Source organism: Clupea harengus, chromosome 12, assembly GCF_900700415.2.
Source record: "Clupea harengus chromosome 12, Ch_v2.0.2, whole genome shotgun sequence".
Taxonomy (NCBI): Eukaryota; Metazoa; Chordata; class Actinopteri; order Clupeiformes; family Clupeidae; genus Clupea; species Clupea harengus.
The window spans coordinates 22208194-22233068 of NC_045163.1; the positions used below are offsets into that span (position 1 = coordinate 22208194).

The 24875-nt window shown below is 45.4% G+C and overlaps 1 protein-coding gene and 1 long non-coding RNA gene across 4 annotated transcripts in view; one reads left to right on the plus strand and one right to left on the minus strand.

Moving 5' to 3' along the window:
* Positions 1-397: 397 nt before the first annotated feature.
* On the plus strand, positions 398-21168 carry LOC116222904. Of its 2 annotated transcripts, none has more exons than XR_004164825.1 (3): positions 398-800; positions 1415-1581; positions 20098-21168. It is a non-coding gene; the product is annotated as an uncharacterized LOC116222904 (long non-coding RNA). The 2 variants fall into 2 exon arrangements; XR_004164826.1 differs by lacking the exon at positions 20098-21168 and adding an exon at positions 15904-16160.
* Positions 19188-24875, minus strand: part of trabd2a (TraB domain containing 2A) — a 47740-nt gene continuing 42052 nt past the window's right edge. Inside the window, exons 5-6 of one of the 2 annotated variants that reach the window (XM_031578019.2) lie at positions 23624-23714; positions 19188-19546 (exon numbers count right to left, since the gene is read on the minus strand). In XM_031578019.2, the coding sequence (XP_031433879.1) occupies positions 19303-19546; positions 23624-23714 (335 nt within the window). In that variant the 3' untranslated portion in view covers positions 19188-19302. Of the gene's footprint in view, positions 19550-23623; positions 23715-24875 lie in introns of both variants that reach the window. The other variant, XM_031578018.2, reaches the window with a different exon arrangement.

A 24875-nucleotide genomic window follows, 5' to 3' on the forward strand; every position in this document is an offset into this window, starting at 1 on the left:
ATTCAGTTTTCATTATTTTAAATGTCATTGTTTCACTGAGATTCATTATGTCATTTAATTATACTTATACAATACTTTCTCATCAGTTTGTGTTTCTCAAAATGCTCCGTGTCCTTTTGAATAATTGAGATATATTTCTTCCCTTCCGATTTAGTTTTCATTATTCCCCTCCTTTCCACACATAACCTACCATCTCTTGAGGGAGAGGTCAGAGGTCAGGTCAGACGCCTTAGTGAACAAACAAAATGATATGGTGGGACCCAAACCTGTGCACCCTGTTCAAACCTCCACAAGTGCAACAGGGAATTTTATATGGTAAAGCACTCTTAACACATCAGTATTTAACCCTCATTCAAGACCATACACTATGTTTAGGCTACCTACCAGCCCTATGCCAGAGCAATGCGCCAGTCGAACATTGTAGCTTAAGCCATGGCAGTACAAAAAGGCTGATAATAGGGTATTACGTCCACTAGACACGTTTAATCTCTTCTTTCAACTGGTTCTTCGACTTCTTTGTGAAATCATTCGAAAATGTTCACGGCGTGAATCACCTCAACAGATGATTAATGTTTAAAAGTTAATGGTCTTTGGTTGGACTAATGCACAAAGCAGGTTCGGCGTCTCTGTTACGACCGTTTCCCTCAGGCAAGAGCTGTGTTTTGAATCAGGGCGGGAAGGGATGCAGCCTCTGGCGCGCGCCTCCGGATGGATTTATTGCTTTCGTGTGTGCTCTCGGGCCGTTAAACACAATAGAAGCCCAATCCGACGAGGCAATGAACTCTTGGCCTGAGTGCCAGGTAAGGACAGGCATCTTATGATGAACGTGAATAACGCGTGACCGCAACTGACGAGTTTGTGCTCCAAGGCAGATGGCTATAATGAAGACAGACATTTGTGGTGCTGATATCCATGTTTTCAAAGGATTGTGTAGCTATAGAACTGGCATATATATGAGGAGTTAAGTCTTCACCGCCCTAAATTTCCGTCGGGATCAATTAGATAAGCTTATCTATAATCTATCTCTGTCTACTTGATAATGGACGTGGTGAATGACTGAGAAGCTAATTTTGTACAGAGCTAGATGTGCTGGCCTCAATGTAATGTACCAGGCTATAGTGGAAATAAATAGCCTACTATGGAGTTTTATCTCAAGAAAAGACTCCTAGTGAATATGTGTTTTGTTTAACCTCTATGATAATTAGTGGGTTATTGTGCAATGTTTCGCTTTATTGTTATGGTCTTAGCTCAAGTGCAGCCTGTCTGCTCTAAAATGGTCGGAGTTGTGGTGTGGTTTACATGTTTTCAATGCAATCCTTAATTGAAAAAGACTATTGACTCATCTGTTTCTCATCTTCAAAGAGGTCTCACACAGTTGTATGGGGTTTCCCATTACTGGCACATCTTTCCCCAGGATTTCAGTTTTTTTGTGTGCCTGATCGGAACTTCTGGCGAGGCAGAGAAAGACTAGGCATGTGGATCGCTGTTTCCTCATACACTGCTGGGCGCGCAGGACATGCGAGGGCTAGAATCCGGGGAGGAGGCCTCCGCTAACCCTGACTTCAGTCGCCGAGATCTAAGGTAGAGTGATTTAAATGGGCAGTGTCACAGACCTTAAACCAACGTGGATAGCCTCAAACATCTGTTAAATATCATTGCATTTGCTCATTGTGTTTGTTGTCTTTGTATCTAGTACAGCCATTTGGCAAAAGGGAAATCACCAAGTATAATTCAGCACTGACTTGATGCACATGTAACTTCAGTTGGTCAACGCTGACATAAACAGCTTTAGACGAATATTCATAATTAAGAATAGTTGTGAGACAAGTGGCACAACTGATTATTCTATCCAGAAGCCTTCAAGCTCCTTCATGATTTGGTTAAAAATTACAAGAGGGCATAAATGCCAAATTATAAACTTGCATAGTTTTCCTGAAACTAACATGCAGTTGATTTGTTTGTAACATCTAAATGCTGTGTTGATAAAAAAAAAAAATCCATTTGAACAAATCAGTGGGACGAGTTTAAAGAAATGTTAATGTGAAGAAAAGGTAGGGCACGTCACATGTGGTAAAGGCAAAATATGAATCAGAATTGTTAACTTCTCCAGGCCTTTTGTAAGGTTTCTATTTTAATGCCACCTTCCTTCATCAGTTTTACTGAAGTGCCATTACATCAACTCAATTTCATATCCATCAATGTTCATGCCACTGAAACCCATACATATCAAAGCCACGCATGACAAACGAGGGCCGCCAAAACACCAGCCCTGCCACTTCACCACCCAGCCAGCCCATCAGTCTTCGCCCTGTCCAGAAACCCTCTCCTCACAACGGCCACATTTACGGCTGGCTTTTTTCGATTTCAAACAGCCATCAGCCGACGACAGCACAAAGCGCCGGTTGATTCTGCGGTGTGTGAGAGTTTTCAGGGCTAGTGAGGGGCACGGTTGGGCTGCGGCGAGGGGCCTCAACTGCGTCCGACACCAGCCTCCCCTGCCCCTGCTCGCCCCCCCCCCCCCCCATCCCCCCTTTCAGTCTGCTGCCAGCCCTCCTCTTCCCTTATAATTTTTGGCACAGCAGTAATAAAACGCAGGTGAGAGGTGCAACTCTAGAGCCTAGGGCACATGCTGAGGCTGTTTACAGAAGGCAGGGGGCTAAAGGGTAGGGGGGGGGACTGGAAGGCCTTCCTGGGGAGCAGTGAGAGTGTTTGACAAGTCCGTTGCCTTCCACCAGCATGGGAACATTTCTGCAGTGCCTGTACCAGTTTGTCATTTGCGGAGGCCACTGCATAAGTAAAGGCCTTCCACGCTTTGACAGGTTTGATTGGGTTTTTGTGTGTAAGAGCTGAGTGACTAGACCGGCATGACGTGTCTGTGTAGATGTTTCTGGGGCACACTTTGGGCTGATCTCAGAGGCATGCCCTGCCAGCGTAGATGTTTCTGGGGCATACTTTGGATCTGGAATGATTTTCGTTCAGTTGCCTCGGCAGTTTCCCAGAAGTTTCGATAAAAAATATATAATTTATAATTCATTAGTAACATAAATTCATCTGATTTATCCTGCAAAACATACTCTGTGTGTACAGTTTTTTGTAACATTCCATTAATTAAAAAACAAACAAATAGACGAGTCCACTGAATCTTTCATATAAGGAACTATACGGTGAAACTTGCCTTCTGTTGATGTGTATAGAACTGGCTCCGTTAGAGAGGTGTGGAATACAGAGAGTGTTCTACTTTGACCTGTGATGCATGAGAATTATCTGGACATTTGGAGCAGAAGTGACTCATGTGTTGAGCCGCATCCAGTGAAATCAAAGGCTGTTTGAACAGCTGCAGTTTTCTTTCTTGGCTCATCCGAGTGGTGGGTGAAATAATCCTGATTAATAAAGTCACCTTAGCTTCAGTGGACAGACATCACGAGTACCTCCACGGAGGAGAAAGAGAGCGAGCCGAAGCGAGTCGACGGAGAGAGGGGGGGATCAGACAATGCGGCGCACGAGTGATTTCATGAAGCTTCGGAGGAAGTGAGGTCATGTTGGACTTCATATGGGCCGCATGCAAGGCTGCAGCATGGAAGTTCCATTGCTCCATAAACATCTGAGCAGAGAGTTTATTTACAGTAGTGCTCAGCACATGTCTGCTGTCTGTGTGCATGTTTGCAGGACAGGGACTAAAGACGTAATGTGATTGCAGTTTCAGACATTTTGCTTGGCCCCAGACCAACTTGCTCTTCCTTGGTGGACGCAGGCTTCACTAAAGGGATTCATCTCTGGTAATTGCAATGAGAGTTTTCAGCCATGAGGAGGGGTTAAGCGGAAAGGGAGAGAGAGTCTGTGGCCTAATTCTGTCTCGCTGGAGTGCAAGTCGGTACATTAGGAGAGGGAGAGGTGTGCTGTGTGGAAATTGTTCAGTTTTGATCTATAGACGTTGCTGAGGAAAAGGTCCCTCGATGTCCAACAGAGTGACTGCTGGGAGAGAGGCATTTCACAGACTTCTTCTCCACACTTCTCCATTTTAGTCTTGAGAGGTCATGTCTGGCTAATTTTACCTCTGTACTTTTAGTAGAGTGAGTGCTGTACAGCCAACAAATTGTCAAAAGGCTAATTACTTCAAATCACTAGAAATAAATGTGCTTAAGATTTTGCTAGTATGATAAGAGACTTATGGTTTGTACCTAAAGTTTTCCAAAGAGGTTGTACTTTTTTGCTCTGAAATAGAAATAGACAAACTAGAACTGACAAAGTGATTAGAGAATCTCAAAACAAAATAATGCAAAATCCTCTACGCTTGCTGCTTAAAATGAACCAAGGCTAAGAGACTCAATCCCATCTGCAGTCCTTTGACAATGAGACCACAGCACAGAAGAGTGCTGTATATCACTTTCAATTACTCACACTTCGATTTTCCCCCTGAAGTAAACAAAAAGGCTTATTCAACTTTCAGTACAGCCATATGATACATGTTGGTGTTTATAGACCACACTTATGCTCACTTTTATATAGACAGTCCCTCCAGAAATGTATGATCTTGCAACCACAAAAGTGAATGCAAAATTAACCAGTTGTTGATGTCTTGTTATTTGCTGCAGCCTTTGGTTTTGAAAAGAATATTGCTAAAACTTAACAGTTGTTAAACATTTATCCATTACATGGCCATCAGTTTTGCATACATTTGTGTGTGTCTGTCGGCGCTGCGCCTGGTCAGCCTTTGCTTCTGTACTCTATTGTGCTCTCCTCCATGTGCAAACGTGGCTTCAGGGCATTCCTCCAACAGTATGGAGAATGGCTACAACCCTACTTCTGATTTGCAAAACATGAATTCATGTATTCAAAGAACCATTCATTTGTCATCTTAGGCAGACAGAACAACCACTGTTTGATGTCAACCATAACCCATGGATTAGTCAGAAGTTTCAACAGATCCAGTGACAAATGGGTCTGACTCAAACCAAATAAAATGTCTTTATGTGGTAATATAGTTATTGATCCAGGGATTGGCTCTTTGTAGTCGTCATATTATACGGATATGTGCCGCGGCCAATGTTATGCTTAGAGAAGCTCCATCACCACAGGGGACATGGCTGGCAAAGAGGAGCATGGTCCTCATGACTGGTTATTTGTGGACTGGCTGATTCATTACCTACTCAAAATCTTTACTGGAAGCCTTTTATTCATGTGGTTGGCTCAAGGATGTCCAAGTTGTCTGGTATGTAAGTGCATCCTCCTGTAAAACACTTCCACACGCGTGCCTTTAATTCAGTGCACAGCTTCATCAATCCATGGGAATGGCCCGGTAATGAGGTTTTGCACGGTTTAACAAGCATGAAATGAGCCTTCCAATGTGGGCACGGAGAGAAATGAAGAGACTTGAGTGAAACACGAGGAACATATTTGTGTCTTATTTATTTCATCTGGCAAGAGTTGCCTCAATAATGACAGCAAACCAGCATGGTGGTTGACTGTTTCAGGTTTTTTTTTCTTCCCCCCCCATTCATATTCATGGTAACCCAGTACGCCTGTAGTCCTCTCTACCTCGCATTCCTCTAGTGCCTACCCCAACTATCTTCCACCCAGGACTGCTTTGAAAAAAACGAAGACAAACTCTTCCATCCCCGACTCGGTTTCACCCCTCCAGTGGTTCCCACCTCATGCTGGTTCTACCAGGCTAAGCAAAGCCTCGTCAGCAGTTGGGCACTCGTCCTGGGCTTCCACATCAAGCGAAGGCAGCGACACACAAGGTTAAGTGGGTGCATCCTCCTCTGTTGTTGAGGAAATGGTACTGTGGTTTTCGGCGAGAGAAAGAGAGGGCCCGGGGCAAAGGTGCGGTGGAGAGAGAAGAGATGTTGACATTTCTTTGAAAATGTTTTGCCTCTCGGGAAAAAAACCTGGTTCTTGGTCCTCAAGGTTGGAAACATGAATCTCGATCGCCAGGGCACCCGCTGGACTCCTGGTGCTTTGCCATGTTTGAGGCTGAGAAAACGCTGCGAGGAACTGAGACTGTTCGAAACAGGAATAGATAAATAAAATGGTTTTGACTGGAGCTGTGTGGTGCATGTGGCGTCCAAGACCATGTGGGCTATTTTCTCAGGGATTTCTTCTTTCAGTCCATGGTCGTTCGCCATACAAACCCGGCCCCGACATTCGAATGTTTGCAGTGGAAGGCCCTTATCATCTCATTAGGCCTGCAGATTTGGCCTTCGCGCTGCGCCAGCAGCGTGTCAACAGTGGTAAATGACTTACATGTCCCACACTTCTTTTCTCCATAGATCAGGCCCTCTCCCGCCGCTCTCCCGAGCTGACAGTGCACTTATGATTTAATCTGAAACACATTCCCGAGTGCCGGGAGACGGGTCGCAGTCATCCTCTGTGTCTGGTGAGGGTCCCAGACAGTCGCTGGCGGAAGGGCTGTGTCACACTAGGAATGGAGACAGAGGGATCTCTGGTGGCGTGAGGATAAATCAGAAAAAAATGACACTGGTTCTGTTGGACCCCTGATTATTCCTGATGGGATCCAGAGCATGAATAACACAATTTCATCCATTTGGTCACTGGCAAGTGCAACAAGTCCCATTCATGTTAAAACTAGTCCTGCCAGCACAAATTGTGCATATGGATTCTTATTTGTTTATTTTTTGGGGAAAATGTGTGACAGCTGTTGAAATTTTAGTACGGACACATGTATCCAGTCCTAGAACTTGTCTGGCAAGTCTTGTGTTTGTTTTTCGATGAGATTAGAGGAGAGAGCATAGGAGACATAAAGGGCAAAGAGTTCGGACGTATGGAGTGCGCTGATATGTTTTCCCATGCTGGGATAGAGAGAGAGAGGTAGAGTGTCTCTGTTCCTCCGAAAACACTCAGAAAAACTGTTCCTATGCAGAGTGCAACTTTGGAGGCTGGGGGCCCTTTGCATCCGCGTTCTTATCATATGAAACGGACATGATGAGTCACATGTGCGAATCAAAACCTCGTGAATTATTTATGGGCAGTGGCGGAACAAAAAGAAAAATATTTGTTCTGTCCCTTTAAAAAGGAACAGGTCGCCTTTTGATCCACGCCGAAGAATTCTTTCAAGTAACTCTACAAAGATAACGCATTCTGGTCTTGACTAAACAGACTTGACATTGAGAAAAACAAGAGCCCCGATGCTTTGTTTTTCCTTCCTCTGATGCTGAATGGTCGGCCTTACCACACAAAACATCAGATGTTTGTGAAAGGAAACGTTCGTACATGATGGATTGCAATGCTGCAATCTCACCAGTTTGTGGGTCATTTAAATGTCAATACATTTAATGAGGCAAAAAAAAGACACTTCTGCAGCTCCGTGATTCATATATGTTGTATTCGAACGCTACGATAAAAATGTTAACAACCACTTTTCAAACAGAAACACACTCGTCTCACACCTTAAATGGACACGGCACTGAGGGCTCGATGCCAGAAACACAAGGAATGCGTTGGTGACCCATGGATGACACCCAATTAGGCTCCGAGATGCTCACTGCTGCTCCGCAGAAATGTATTAGCGCTCAGGGAAGAGTTTAAAGGATTAGAACAAGTTATCCTTGACCTGGAGCAGACGCCCTTGGCCACAAATCATGCATATTCTCTGATGATCCTTCCTTTGACGTTAAATGGAGCGCTGATGCAGGTGTGTTCCATTGGCCTGTGCGGACCTCCTCCTCCTTCTCTTCATCCGCCGCTTTTTTTGCGAGCCGTCGGCCTTCCCTTCATGTGGCCTTTGAAGAGCAGGTTGGACAGAAGCAGCTGTTGCTACAGGTGAAAGACATTACCCACCGCATGCTCCCATGGCCAGGGCAGACCTGGACAAAGGCCAGAGGAAGGTCTTTGCACCAAAGGTAAGCGCAGGGATCTGAAGAGTGCAGCGCATCAAGCGGTGTTTTCAATTTGGGCCGCGGAGGAGGAAAACAAATGAAAACACCGCCGTGTAATGGCCAAAACTCATAACAAGTCAGAGCGGGGACAGTTAGAGGAGATTTAAAAAATAAGTCCCGAGGTAAAGGAAACAATCTGGCAACGAGACGATTAAAAGGGCAACATGATGTCATGAGGGCTTTTCTCAAATTATATGTAGACATTTTACAAAATTAAGTTACGTTTGACCATATTCATTTTGATGTGTTGGGTTTTCAGAGCATTACAGATGTAATTTTAGCATTTATGATCTTTTATTTAATGGTCCTCATTACTGATTTTTCCACAATCTGGAAACAATAAACTGCCAGCTCATACACAAGAACGCTTATCGAATACATCCCTGTCCATGGCAGAGTAATGGCACACTGCAGACTTTGGTTAGAGGATGAGAACAGATGGCAGATTCATTCTAAATGGAAACAGAAAATGAACTCGATGTTGCACATAATATTTGATCCGACACAGACCGTTAACAAGAGTTCCATTTACCAAAGTCATATATTTTGTGTCTGCTCAGATGTCAACACTGTTAAAAGAAAGAACAAGTCATACAAGATATTTCATGCAGTTTTTCAACAAATAGTTTGTAAGGGCCAAGTATGTGAAATGTTTCCATGGCTGGCTTGATACACAATTGTGTAATAATTTAAGGGTGTATTTTTTCAGTGTTCCAGCATTGTTAAATAGACTTTGTTGTGTTTAGGTAAATATGCACCAGAGATGTGAAATAACTTAAACTTATTACATCACCCTGCTGTCATTACATTTCAGAGAGAACTTTGCCAGCAATATATCACTGAATCAGTTTTTATTTTGTTTTCAAACTCATCTGATAATCATGATGACTATAGAAGTTAAACAACAACAATGGAAAGCCGTAGTTTTACCAACTTTAATTCCGTAATAATAATTTGATTTAATTTAATTGCAATTTTTTTAATCACATTGTTCTATTTGTTCAATGTTTGCCTGAGAACATAGCTCTATGGAAGATGAGTGGAACCAAACTTACAGTATGTGCCATCACTCACACACAGACACACACCCTCCAAGGAAGGACATCAGTCCCGTTCAAACCTAATTTAAGATCTTCACGCTACAGTTCAAACTCAGCACCTCATTGTATTTTCATTTCCCTCCATATTGGCACTGGAGGTGCAGGCGCGGGCGTGGCGTGTTTGCGCTGCCTCATGTTGGCTCTACGCGATTACGGCCATCTTTGCGATGAAACACAACGGGCACAGTTCAGAGGTGGAAATATGTTGTAGGATGACTGATTTACATGCGTGACGACTTCCTCTGAGGAAGAGTTTAGTCACATGCTTTCAACTGTTGGAGCACTCCCTGCAGATGCCGTGAGCAGTTACTGTTGGCACTGACCAGTGCTTTGGGCTGCTCCGGTGATTCAGAAAACTTCCGAGACAGAGAGCGGGGAGAGCTCTCTGTGCGTGTTTCCCGGCAGAGCTGGAGAGCACGGCCCTCAGTAAATCTCTCCCCCTTCAAAGTACTCACCACTCAATACTATTCAGCATTGGGAGGATAGGCTTTTTTTTTTACCAGCTGAGCCAAAACGTTGCCATCCTTAAAGCAGACATTAGAAAATACCCATGCCTCTCACAACACCAGTAATGTGACATTTTCACAGCTAAGTGGAAATAGGGATCATATTTGCTGTGCTTTATGTTCTATAAAGTATACACAACAGAGGGCGTCTTGAAGCTGTGGACAGTTTGATGGACGTGGCGTCTGAAGTCCGTGTATGGCTATTATGTGGCGGGGGGTGGGGGTGGTGGTCAAGAAACGCATTCTTAAAGACCGGGCCACAGTTGCAAAAACAATAAATACTCACAAATGTACTCGGTCTCTTTGACACGTTATTTAAAAGGAGTGGATGGTGATGGCAAACAGGCAATAAAAGCATCATCACAGGCTAATCACGCATTGTCCCTGTGTTTTGGTGGGCAGTAAACATATAGTAAAATCAGCGATAAATCACCAGTTTGGGGCTCTCAAATCTGGTAATGCCCCGCCATAAATCTTTACAGCTGCAATTGAGACGTCTCTGTGTTTTTTGTTTATTGCTTTTTCTATATATATATATATATATATAAAAAAAAAAAAACGCTTTGAGTTTCTTCAGTATTTTTTCCCCCATAATGAATGAACATGCCCTCCAACCCTTTCTTGACTTTTTCTCCCTGTCAGGGACAGCGCGGCGCAGTACAGTTTGTTGACTCTTGTGCCGGCTGCCAGACCGTTTACCGTGTGATGACAGATAAAGCCAGCAGCCAGGCTGTCGTGCAAAGCCGTTGGTCTTCACAGTGCCTGTGAAGTGCACCACACACTTATAGCGTGGCATTGCTAAGCACAAATCAAAATAATGACTTGGTACGTTTCAGTTTTTTTTGAGTGGAGTATCTCAACATGAGATCTCCATTGCAAAAACACTACACTGGTCTGGTCTTCGTGACCTTCACCGCACCCATGGCACGCTTCTCTCCGGTTTCCATCGGAACTTGAGCCTGTGAGGTCTCACGGTATTCCAGCTAACCGCACCTCGGCAGACTGCTTTAAATCCCTCCGTTGGGCTGGGACTAGGCCAGGGTCACGGCTTCACATATAACCCATGAGCTTTTGTGCTCCTCTGGCCGAACACTTTCTGCCCCCAAAAGCCCTCCAAGAAAAGTTTATGGCGTCCTTTATCTCTCCATTCCACTGATCTAAAGACGGCACCAGTAGACAGAAAAATGTCCGCACATTAAACAGCAGACCGCAATGGCACAAAATTGTCATAAATTGTACTTTGTTCTTGTCATTTTTAACACACCCTTGGCCCCAGCAAAAACACCCAGAGGCCACATAAAGAGATGTTTAGCCTGCCTTTTTCTGGTCAACATCTAAGCCTTAAATACTAAGCTTAAACATAGCTTGTATGCGCACAGCTAAACAGTGATGAGCAGTGCAATTTATAAACAGTGATCATCACCCGTTGAACAGATCCACGTCTAACTTGGCTAACCGCATGATGATCAAGTGTTTCCAAATGAATCACCTGCTGCATGTCCTCCTGTTGGGTGAGCCAGACCTGTATGTTAGAGAATAGAGACCTTTTGAGAATAGAGACGTGCCCAACATGTCTGAAAAGAAACAGAGAAAATAAATCTTTTAAAATTAAAATTTTTATGATTTTATCAGTTTTATAAGGTCCAGAGGCCAGCACCTTTTTTTATTTTTTTTTTAATCATATATCACATTACGGAATTTGTATCACTGAACTCTTTGAGCAGATTGCTCCTGTAGATGAATATTCTGAATCCCTGTCAGCAACGACGACTCTTGAGCATACTCACATTACATCCATGCATCAACTGCCAAGACAACTGCATTAGACACCCGCTAAACAAGCCCCCATGGACGTCTAAACTTGTTCATTGTCATTTAATCACAGGTGACTAACATTTAAACGCCTCAATAAACACCCCTCGTAATTTGGTGATTAATTTGATCGTCATGCGATTAGCCAAGTTAGACGCATTCAAGGGAAAAGCACTGTTCGTAAATTTGGCTCGTGGTGTTTATGGCTGGCGGGATACATCCATGCAATCCTTTGGTGGGTCTGTGTTCGAAGAAGGTCATGTAAGCATGCCATGGTTGCTGTAGGGCAGCAACCAGACAAACACAACATTGCAGACGTGTCGGTGGTCTGCCTCCACCATTCCAGTACCGGCGCGGCAGTGAACTGCTTAACCCAGATGAATCCCGCCTTGGCCCTCAGCGGCAAATTATTGAAATGTTCCCATAAAACATTATGAAGCACGACGGCCAGGTTTGGAGGTCTCTGCATCGCTGACTATAGGGATGGCTTAAGGGTAACTTTTGAATGTGTGTGTGTGTGTAGGGGGGGGGGGCAATATCTCACTTAGTGAACCATGTAGAATTGCCATTCAGGGGTGGGAGGATTGCAACCCATATGGTGTTCCACTGCCAACCCAGTGTGTGGAAAGTGAACCCGTCCAACAGTGTCAGTGAGGGTCCTTCACACTCGACAGAGTGCCACACGTAGCCTGTTTATAAAGCGCATCCACTGCAAACATAAAATCTGCTGTAAAAGCTGGTGAATGATGGACAAAACAACGTGTTTAAACGGTCCATATTTAACATTTGTCTGAAGCTGTAAATCTGTCCTTGTGTCCTTGCTGCTATACATCAAGTGATTCCCAGAGCTGCGGGGATCCCGGGCCTTGTTTACTAAACAGTAAAACATCTGCGTGATCCAGCAGGATCTGTGGCTTTTTATATGACCCATGCTTTTCACTGGAACTTCATGCCACTGAAAAGAGACCCTATTCTACAAGTTCCAGGCGTTTGTGAAATTAGGAAGGAGTAAAAGAAGCAACAGTAGTGCTATAGTACATGTAAGCAGACTTGTGGATTCTGTCACCAATGTTTTCGTAGCTCTGGCACACTTTGCAGTTTGCCCCCGCACTACACTTTTGGGGTTGTGAGCGAGGATAAGAGGCTAGTGAGGAGACTGGTCAAGTCTTTTGATTCATGCGCGACAGCCCACATTGCCTGGAGATGGCACATCACCACACACACATCATTTTCTGCTATTATTTCAGCAGGTCATTAAATGAACTGTAATAACACCATTTTCCTATGTAATGCTTTGCCAGTTGGTTCGTTCCTGTCAAAACAATGTAATATGTTAAAACTGTGCCGGGCTAAACCCAGCTCCTCTGGACTTTATGATCTGTGTTGGGTCAACATGGAATGTTTCATAAACTGTGTAATTTTCATGGCTTGTTTAACACAATTGAACCATTACAAAGAGATTATGTCATAGTGGGTATGTTAGCTAATTTAATTCTTCACCGATCTACGACGTAGTGCGCCACATAAGGTTCACTGTTAACAAATTGCTCTGCATGACGTATACAGGATTTAACCTCATATTCCACACCAGTTTCTAATGGCCAGTGGCTAAATCTACAAGTGCTTTAAACGTTTACCCCAGCGTACCAGTTATTTCAATTCAATGCAAACATTGAACGAGTTTTCACTAGATAAATATTTTATTGTTTAGCAGTATAACAAAAATATTACAGTTTCCTCATGTCACAGACTGTAAATGTCGGAATTAGAGTGAAAATGGTTAGTGTGCTATACAGTTTCATTCTGTAGAGTTCATTTGGAAGGATTTGATGATAGAACATGAGGAACTGTCAAAATAAACATATTTTCCATAACCTAAAAACTATATAGTTAAATAAATTAGATGAATAAGCTCTATGTCATACATACAATCAAAATTCTCTGAACAAACACACCAAGAGGACTCCTCGATAGGATCATAGTTATTTCCTGTGAGAAGATTTCCTGTATTTAAGAGAAAAGGGTGCTGAACATTTCATGATGATGGTTAGTACCTGATTTTTAGTCACAAAAATATAAGGACTCTTATTTATATAAAAAAAGACAAAGAAAAACATTCCATACAATCATTTTCATGTGTTTTTTTTTTTCTTCAATATTTCTAAATTACATCTATGATACATAGATATATATATATATATACACGCGCCCCACAGTTTTATGCAATACAATGAACGATTCTTCGACAAGAGAAGAATAAATAATGCACGGAGAACACATCTGTACCTCACTCCTGTAGTGCAACCCCCCCCCACCTTCTGGGGTTTTCCTACTTCAGTCTGAGCCAAGCCTCTGCCCTTACTCACACTGAGTAGGGCTTTTATTTGCCTGTGTGTGCAGACAGGCTGGCCCTGATAGGTGGGCACCAGCTGGCCCCTGGCACTATTCTAGAGGTGGAGGAGCAGGAGAGTCTGTGCCACCAGTGCCCACAGGCACAGGGTGGCGTGGAGCGGGGAGGGCAGCGGAGCGACGCCTGAGAACGTCCTGGTGTGGTGGGATCGGCCGTGTCCCTTGGACTCGTGCGGTCGCACCGTGATGTGACCATTGATGATGCGGACGAAGGGTGGCGGGGGAGGCGGCTCCATCGTTGTGCTGAAACAGACACATAAAGGAGGCCACATGTTAGCGCCGCTGCTGTGAGTCAAGAGACAGGGCGCTGCAGCTGGAACGCCTGGTCACATCCACAATTCCATTTGATTTGACGGAAGGAATCGTGAGGGGTACATCAAAACAAAGCTCGCCAACGTTCACTAAACGGAATGGAGTGAGTGTGGTTGAGTGTGTGTGTGTCTGTGTGTGTGTGTGTGTGTGAATGTGGTTGAGTGTGTGTGTGTGTGTGTTTGTGTGTACAGTATTTGATGAGCTTGTAAACCCATGAGGACACCATGTGTGGGACATACACAGGCCTGGGGCAGAGGTTAATAATGTAGCATGCTGCTCGTGCTGCTCTGGTTTTCAGAAACTGCAGAGTTTGCTTCAGATTTGCTTCTATTTATAACCCAGCAGAATAATCCTTCATAACAAGCCCTGCTAGCGCTGTGTGGTCTGCTGTTGATGAGCAAACTACAAACACTCGCACACGCACACACACACACACACACGCACACTCACAGCTGTGCAGCAGCACTCCAACACATTATCTGGACACAGGCACTGCTGTGCATCAGGTCTTAACAAATGCACACTCACATACAGTCACACGCATACATAGTTGGGTGTCCACACTTACATGCATGCACACACACACACACACACACACACACACAGACATGGTCTGTCATATAAACACACAAACTCTGTGAGCATGGAGCGCTCCGAGTGCGCTGCTAAGAGACCCAGCGCCACGCTCACCACTGGAGGCTGGCTGAGTCCCAGCTGCTGAGCTCCGCTGGTCTGCCGTGGCCCCTCGACATGTCACTCAGTACGAGGCCCTGCTCTGACCACCACGCTGTGACATGGGCATCTATTTATGTTTTCTCTCTAGAGAAGACACACACACACACACACACAACGAACACACACACACAGTTTTGGAGCCTGACATCGATTGTTTGCTAACATGTCTGGAAGTCATCACATTTAATCTGATTTGCTGTCTACGCTCCCCACACTCTCATGGGTTTGTACAGCATGCACAGTTTTGACGTTACAAATGCGAAGGTCCTACCCTTGCAGAAAGCCCAAAACAGCTATTAAAAATGGAGATGGCTGTGATTACGCACACACACAAGACCAGGGAGAACGAGAAAATGGGAGAAGGAAGAATGGAAATAATAACGCGGAGACTCTGGGGGGGGGGGGGGGGGGTGTTGGCTGGAGGGGGTACAGGATTGAGTAGGCCTCTGTCCCCGCAGACTGTCCTGCTGAGCGGCAGCATTAAATCACCGCGGCGGCTCGTTTTAGATCTGTGGTGCGCTCTCCATCAGGCATGGCCAGGGCTGAGCCGCAGCCAGCCAAAACAAAACAAAAAAACTCAACCAAGAATGAACGAAACAAGGAAAGGAGAAAAAAAGCCCCGACAGGTTCTTAATTCTCGGACCACCAACTCCGCCACCCACTATATTACCCCTGTCCATGCGGATAAAACAGCACCTCGTCAAACTCTTAAGTAGATCGGCGCTTGCTCTGATGGACTCTTGGGCTTCAACTTCTACTTTTTGCAGTACAATTTGCCGTATCTGGGCTGCTGTCAGTACACAGGAGAGAGAAAAAGAGAGTCCATATATGGAGTAAAGTCTTCCAGGAGCAACTGGGTGGCTCACAGCTGCCGAGGACCTGCGCCCTAAATGAACTCGCATATTTAATCAGGCAGAAATACAAACGTTCATTTTCATCAGTGCCATATGCTAGCAGTTAATAATATTTACTTTGCATTGATTGGCCCTGGCAGCCGTTCCTTTGGACATACCCCTGTATTTTATGCTTATTTTAGAAATTACATTCCAACATTCATTTTTAATTTTTTTTTCTCTCTTTCTTACCCACCCTCCCAAATGTCTCTGAGGATTTTTTATGTGTTAACTTCTGAAGGTATATGGGAGTTTATTTTTCCTCAACCTGCGCGGAGCGTCTGGTGCCAGTGAAGTCACCGTCACCAGCTGTAATCGCCGGTGACGCCTCGCACGAGGCCACGGATCAAAGGCAACGAAGAAAAGTCCGCCTGTGCTCGCTGGAACCTAGATGAGGCTTTCTGTATGTTTTCTGAAGATTTGAGGCAACGCGTGTCCGTTTCAAAGGGCGGATTAAAATAAAAACCACGTATACCCCCCTAATGACAATGAGGAGGAGGAGGACAACGACGAAGGCGGCTAGAATATCCAGCATGACAGCAGTAATTGGACCTTCAGTCGTTTCAAGCGCCACTGTTTGCAATCATATTTCTTAATCTTGTCAAGCTCATAGACCGTTTGAGGCTTTTTGGTTTATTAAATATCCACCCACAATAAACTGGTTTATTTTCCATGGGAGTAAAGAAAAAAAGAAAAACATAGTTGGAAACGGGGCCCTATCTGGCAGAAGTCAAGGCTAGACTAAGTTTGCAGCTTTTGGTAGGACGGAGGGCTGGGAAAAAAGGAAAAGAAACACAGATGAAAGTGGAATAAACTGTTTCAGTGCCTTCAAATTGTAAATGACATTCACATCCTACATCTGTGTCAGCAGCGGCTGGAAACAGATGGGTCCGTGTTCTCCGTCCAGTTTCCACTCCTCTCTCTCTCTCCTACACTGCCTGCGTCTCTCTCTATCTCTCTCTCTCTCTCTCTCTGTGTCTCCCTTCTCTTTCTGCGAGCTGCGGCTGCTTTTATGGCTCCATCTGGCTGTGCACGAGCAGGATGACCACTCGGCCTCAAAACAAAAAATATGGAGAAATGAATTTGAGTGATTTCCCTCGGCATCCCTGGTCAGAGAGCGAGAGGGAGAGAGACAGAGAGGAGGTGGAGAGGAACCAGTGAGCTTGGACCTGTGTGTGTGTCTATGCATGTGGTAAACACTTTTCTTTATGTGTAATATATGGCTAAAGGACTGTAGGCCCCCATAGCAAATTCCGAGGTACAGGAGGTATCTGTGTATTATGGAATGAGGCAGGCTGGTCTTTACTGGTGGCAAAAATAAATAGAGTTTATATTTAGTACTGTTTGTTTTCTCTTTCAGGGTAATTTAACCTAGTCTAAGTACAGTTAAACTGGGAGTTTATTTGAGAAAAATTCAAATGTATTTTTTTGAGAGCCCATAATATGTGAGGTGTATAGGTGTGTTTATATTTTTAAATCAACACAACAGATGTTGGGTGATTTGTTTCCAACTATAATCCATGCCATATTCTACTTGAATAAAAATTGTTGTTATGGAAACAACAATATTAGATATAAAGGATTATTTTTCTCTTCCTGAAGTGTCGTCATCGTAAACATAAGTATGTGTATCTAAAGTCCACATATACTTTTCATCCTGACATAATTGTATGGTAGGACCCAAGCTTTCAGAGATGGTGGTGTGTGTGAGTGTGTGTAGCTGCATGTCAGTCACAGCTCACAGGCCCACGGACACACTGCTGCTGTTCCCACGCTGAGACTAGCAAGATGGAGGAAAAAGGTGTGTGCGTGTGTGATAGGGGAGATTTATTTTAAAAATGTTTGCTGCAGGCAGGGGCGTATGGAGCTCGTAGTCCAGCCACGCACGTTAAGGAAAGAAGACGACATGGAGCCGAGGTGGGACAGATCACCTTCCCACAGGGCTGAGTGTGTGTGTGTGTGTGTGTGTGTGTGTGTGTGTGTGCTCTCAGATCGCTCACAGGGCTGAGAGTGTATGTGGTGTGTGTGTGTGTGTGTGTGTGTGTGTGCTCTCAGATCGCTCACAGGGCTGAGTGTGTGTGTGTGTGTGTGTGTGTGTGTGTGTGTGTGTGTGTGTGTGTGCACTCAGATCGCTCACAGGGCTGAGTGTGTGTGTGCTCTCTCAGATCGCTCACAGGGATGAGTGTGTGTGTGTGTGTGTGTGTGTGTGCACTCAGATCGCTCACAGGGCTGAGTGTGTGTGTGCTCTCTCAGATCGCTCACAGGGATGAGTGTGTGTGTGTGTGTGTGTGTGTGTGCTCTCTCGGATCGCTCACATTGGATCTGCTGATGGAGCCGCCCGGGCAGCTCCCGCAGTGGGAGGCCCGGGAGCCGGGGGGCCGGATGTGATGCGATATGATGGGCTACTGTGACCCTCCCTGGGGGGACAGGGAGGAAGTATCACCTCCGTCAGAGAGAGAGAGAGAGAGAGAGAGCAGCTCCCAATTCCTACTCTCTTCTCCCTGTGTCGTCTCCAACACTGACATCTGAGATGCCACACACAACAGCATTACATCCATACGTACACACACCTGAAGTAAAAAAAACAAGCTCACACAAAGCAGCCTATCACTCAAATACACACACACACACACACACACCTGCACACAGCATTACTCACAATGGGCTGCTGGTCAATCTGATCCCCAAATACACCACACCGTCTGGCTCTGCCACTCAACCTCTCGTTGAAGGTTTATTACAGCAAATTATTGGGTGTGTTTATGGTCATAATTGAGGAGTTATTAACTCCCCAAGTTTGACTTTGGCTGCTTGTGCACAACACTAAATCCATCGTAAACCACATAACCTGAACAACTTTTGGAGACGAACGACAGTGAACACACCGAGAAGGAAAAAATAATAACCCTCGTAAATCACATTTTTGTGTGCCATAAAATTCGGTACAACACAATAAATCATATTCGTGCAACGTTTAGAAGAAAACTTGCAGAGAAAGTTTGGACACTGCACACTCATGTGGGCCATTGTGTGGAGTTCCTCATCGAAAATGTTTTCCACAAGAATATCTGTAGCTTTGTGAGACAAACTTAACACCCTCATCATTTTAACAATGGACCAGTAGACTAAATCTGAACATTTCCATATAGCTTTCCAAGCCAAATTGTTTTTCTTTAAATTCTAAAAGAATGTATAGCCGAGTTCTCTCTATTTTCATTTTATATAAACTGAAACTATGCAATGTTTATCCTTATCCTAATGTGTACTAAGGAGCTCTTAATTTGGAAACCCCTCTTACTCTCTCCTTCATCTGGTTGATGTATCCTAACAAAATCCTCCCTCATCCCTGAACCTATAGACATATCAATATCACATTCCCTTTAAAAAATCCCTTAAAATCCAGAATGCAACTGGAAGTGTTCAAATTCTTTAAAATATACATATGTTTATACAATATATATAAATATATATAATGTTTATTTTATATTGCCTTAAACCATGACATCATTTTAACGTGTATTAAGGGGCTCTTAAATAAATTCCTCCCTCCTGCTCCTTCTTTGATGTGCTAATATGTCCTCCATCCCTGAGCCTACCGACATGTTGCTATTCCCTTAAAATCCCTTAAAAACCTGAGCGCTCACCTCTCCTCGATGCGGACCCACAGGTCATTGAACTGCCGGTGTCGCTGCTTCTTCTGCTTGCGGCGCCTTTTCTTTAGCTTGCGCTCCACCTTCTCCAGCAGCTCCAGGCTGTCAGGCAGCAGCATGTGCGGCATCCCGTCCTCGTCCTCCAGGGGGTGCTGATCCTGGGACTCGTGCAGAAAGGGCTCAAGGGGAGAGGAGTCTAGCTGGTCCAGATCCTGACCCTCCGACTTGGAGCCTCTTCTGTTGGATTGTGTTTGTGGAGAGGGGAGGGGAGGGGGAGGGGGTGGGGTGGGGTGGGGATAGAGACGGAAGAGTAATTTATGAAAAAAGGGCAAAGTTTCAGAGTTCAGACAGGATTCAGAGTTATCACATTTAACTACAGGGTTGGGAAGAGGACGGGTCTATTTGAAGTTCTGTTCATGTTGAGATGGGAAAGAGAGACTAACCCTAGAAACGGGCCTTCACAGGCCAATATCCTGTCAGAGAGGAACTTCGGAAAACCCACTGATACCTTTGTTACGTGTTACACTGTTAAAAGGCTATTAGGAGGGACACATGGACAAAACTGCCGGGGAAATTATGACTTAGTGATGAGAAAAAGATGCTGTCCTTGATGCTGTCCAGCTATTTCCCCACAAAAACAGACATGACAACAGATAAAAAAATAACAACACAAGAATGCCCTTGAAAATTTTTGCTGAGCTGCCAGAAGCAAATTTTGTAAAGGAGAGAGGCAGGACAATTTGCGCAAACACTCCCATCTGTTTTAATGTTATTTTCTCTAACAGGAACATTAAGGAGGTTGATGTCTGCGGCCTCCACATTTCTGGTGGAAGTGGTCTGGGGAAGTTCGGCACTAATCCTGGCCACACAGAGATAAAAGGGGAGCATCTGCTTCTGATGAGCGTATTACTTTGGCCATCCTGATATTTTTCTTTATTGGCGCACATACATGTGGCTTCAAATGGTGTCTCAAACATTGCAGGAATTCATTACAGCTGCACTGGCACAAATAAAAGCGGTAAGCCAAACCCCCATCGACTTGTTGCGCATATTTACAACGGAACTTTCCGGATGCTAGACTTCTAATGTCTCCTCCAATCTGGCATCTCATCTATATCTAGTGTGTGTGTGTGTGTGTGTGTGAGTGCATGTATTTGAGTGTGTGTGTGTGTGTGTGTGTGCACGTTGTGTGAGTGTGTGGGAAGAGCAACTCCCTCCCTGGCTTCTTGGAAGCATTTCTTAGATCACCACTTGATAAGAGAGGGATTGTTTTTCCAGGGTCGGCTGCGATATATCTCCCCACCATCTCTCCCCGTCATCTCTGGTCTCTGATGTGTGTCGGCCTGTTGGTGGCTGAGAGTGTACAATAGGAACTCACAGAGACGTGACCAGGCGTGACCTGGCGTGACGGAAGCACAGTGAAAGAAAAGAGGAGAGAGGAACGTGGGAGATCTGGAGGGAGAGATAGCCACCCACGGAGGACAACCATGGGAAAAAGAGGCGATGACAGACGGACGGACGGATGGGAAAAAGACCCGATGACAGAGGGGCGGACGGACTGGCTTGGACTTCTTAGGCACGGAACAGGATCCGTGGTCACTCTCTTAGAGCAGAGGAGCCGACATCTAATTAAAAACCATTAAGAGCCAGGCTCTCACCTCTTTATGGGGCAGTGTGTCTTAGAGCAAGTCGACATGTCCGGCATGTCTGGACCTTATCTGAGGAGGGGTTTATTTAGGCTAACTGCTGACAATGCGAATCAAGGAGAGAGGACTGCTTGACTGCTTCACAAGAGCTGTAAGCCTTACCATGGTATGTGACGAGACCCATAAACACAAGCTCTCTATTAAATCAAGGCAAGGAGATTACCACAAGCCACTCCATTCTTGTGCCATAGACAAGCCATGAAAGGCATTTTCTACAGCAATCAGTAAAGGGACCCACACACAGCCTGGCTTATGAGGGCTGTTCATAACTATGAGGGCATTTATGACACATAACTCACAACTTTTCCTTGTTGCTCAATCGTTTTTTTCATCCAGCTCTTGCTGAGCCTACTTAGGCCTCAGAATTGGGTGGGTACACAATCGCTGGCATAATTTACAGCGGTGCTCCACACACCTCGCTGGGGGCACGTAGCATTCTAAACCGTTTCTTCACTTAGTTACAACGGAGAAAGGAGCCAATCAGAGTGCTGGTCCGAGCCGAGGAGCCGGCACATGAGTGGCAGCTGAGGCGCATAAAGGGTCCTTTCTAAGCAGCGCGACCCCACGGGACACTCTGCAGCTGATTATGTGGGTTTTGGGGGGCTTTTTTGTGTCAGCGGTGCAGGGGCCGGGGCCGGGGCCGTTTTCTTCGGCTGTGGTTCCACTGCCCACAAGGAGGCATTCTCATACCGAGAAACAAAAGAGTGCAAGCGGCCCCGACTCTTACATGGGACCGCAGAAAGGAGGGAGATCAGGATGCAGTTATACCAGAAAAAAAGACAGCTTGAAAGAAAGAAAGAAAGAAAGAAAGAAAGGAAGAAAGGAAGAAAGAGGGGGAGGAACGAGAAATTGCTGATTTCCATCCGCGCAGTAATGTTGAGTTTAGATGGCGGGGCAGACAAAGGCAGGAGGACGTATGTGACGGAGTCAACACTGGGGCTGACGCGCTGACCTCACTGTGCAAATAACGCATGTCACACTTGTTTATTTTTACTCGAAAAAAACGGCTAACCATCTCAAGTTTAAAACAGGACCAATTATACGATTAAGTGGATTACAGTCCTTTTCAGCTGTAAATGTCCAATTGTGACCTCACGTCTATTTGGAATGCATCAAGGGCGATTAGCGCGGGCCCTATGACTGACACCGTGGGCTGGGGAGGATTCGATTTTTTGCGCAGCGGGGCTTCAATATCGGAGCTAAAGAGAAGGGTTGATTTATAAGTGAAATTTTTCGATTACTTTGCAGACAACACATTTTTCACAACAGTCCGACCAGAACAGGAACATCTGTTTTTGGTCTGCGGGTGAAATTACACAAACTTAGGAGTGCGCTTACTTGGAAAATGATTTCCATTTGAAATCCAGTCGGCGAAACAGAGAGACAAAAATAAATAAATGCCACGCAGGGCCTGGGGGTGCGGGAAGCACCATGAAATGCAGCGGCGCATGTAACCTTACACCAATTTAAGTGATAAAATATGGCCCCGCCAATTTTACAGAGCCAGGTTTTGAGAAGAAATCATAATAAGTTACAAATCTGCAGGAGAACGATATCCAGTCCCTTTCTCTGGTGGAAATTTGTCAGGATAAAGGTGGAGTCGCGCTGCCTCCGCCGGCTGGTAGCCTGCGCGTCCTGCAGCCTGGATGGTTTCATGGCAGTAAAGTTTAATCGACTCTTGAAAGCGAGGGTAAACCTGAAAATCCCACACAGCCTGAGAGGCAGCGAGGCGGCCTCTTTAGTGGCTTTGTGGTCCGAGGTTGTTTTTCACCCCGGGACAAACAGTGCTCCACACAGGGATTAGTCAGGGACACGGGCTTCATGACAGAGGCCAAAAACCCAACAGTCACCGCAGAGACTGTTCCAGAACTTTCCCTCTGAACTCAGCTCCATTTCCCACAGTTCATAAGGGGAATGTCTTGTTCAGAACATGTCTCTTTCGCACTGCATGCCCCTTTCTGACAGTGTGTGTGTGTGTGTGAGAGAGAGAGAGTGTGTGACTGTGTATGTGTGTGTCTCTTTCGCACTGCATGCCCCTTTCTTACAGTGTGTGTGTGTGAGAGAGAGAGAGAGTGTGTGTGTCAGTGTGTCTGTGTCTCTCTCTGTGTGTGTGTGTGTGTCTCTTTTGCACTGCATGCCCCTTTCTGACAGTAAATCTGCCGCCAGCCCTTTGAAATCAAGAGCTTCCATTTCCACACAGCTGCTTGCGGGGGTTATTAGATTAGATTAGATTAGATTCAACTTTATTGTCATTGCACAGAGTACAGGTACTGAGGCACTGAGGTACTGAGGTTATCTGTAAATGCGATCTATGAGGAGTCGCCGTGGTTTTTCTCATGAAAACACGTGTAGCTGCTGATTGGAAAGAGATAAACAGAGAAAGCAGCTGCTGTTCGATACGGAGCCACCTGTGGCAGACAGGTCAGTGGTGAAGCCCCCCCCCCCCCCTGAAACTAGGTCCAGAGGGCAAGTCAGATGGTGGAGGGGATGGGAGACAGGGGGGAGGTGGGGAGGGAGGGTGATGGAGGATGGGGGTTGTGGTAGGGCTGAAGGTGGAGGTGGTGCTGGTGATGATGATGATGATGATGGTGATGGTTATTATTACCTGTTAAGGGGCTGCCCCGCAGGAGTGTGCTCCACTTCGTAGCCTTGACTCCGGAGCACATCAATCACCGTGTTGTTGCCCAGGAAGTGACCTGCAATATAAACAGTTCTCCTTTCAGTCTCCCAGAGCGCCTGCGGACCCCAGAGGTGTCAATCAGACACACACACACACACACAGAGACACACACATTCACACACACACAGAGAGAGACACACACACACACAGACACACACTCTTCTCTCTCTCTCACCCACACACACCCACACACACATACACACAGACACACTCTCTCTCTCTCTCACTCACACACACACACACACACACACTCACAAAACCCCACAGAACGGAAGGGCAGCACCATCCAACAGCCGTCTAACCACCTCCACCCCCCTTCCCTTCTTGAAACATAAGCACTTGTGTGTAAAAGGATACTATATGTGAATGAAGCCATACAATGGTGCAATATTTAACAAAACAGCTGACTTCATTTACATGTAAACACTCTTTCTCTCTCTCTCTCTCACACACACACACACGCATATAGTATATACTCATACACAAATAAATGCACACACAGACTGTGACTTGAACATATCATCAATCTATGAGGGTCGACAGCGGTTCAACATGTGGGTTTGTTAGACGCCATTTGCTCTGTCAAAGCAACCCTTGACATGCAATTTCACCCCATGAAAAAGCAGATCAACACCAGGTCCACAGCACTGGCTTGTGCTTCTCTGTGTCACATTCATCTTTTCAAGTCATCGTCTGAGCAACTCAGGCCAGTAGAACTCAGGCCATTACAACTCGGAGCATTACGACTCGGAGCATTACAACTCAGGGCATTACAACTCAGGGCATTACAACTCGGGGAATTACGACTCAGGGCATTACGACTCAGGGCATTAGAACTCAGGGCATTAGAACTCAATGCATTAGAACTCCACAGAAGCAGAGCCACTCTCCTCCTCACATGAGTGCAAAAAATGTCTGGCTGCCTTCTCGCAACCCCCCCCCCTCCTTCCCCAACCCACTCCTTCAACCCACTCTCCCCCCCCCCCCCCCCCCACACACACATCCCCCCTCCACACACATTCCCCCTCCACCTTGCCCCTGCTAAGCTAGGTGAAGTGGGGCATTGTGGGTTCAGGTTGCCCATGTCAAGGGGTCCCCATTCTTCTCCACCCCGTCACAAAAGAAATGGGAGCTCATTGTGTGCACCAGCTCAGCCATGTACCGCGCTGCTGTGTCA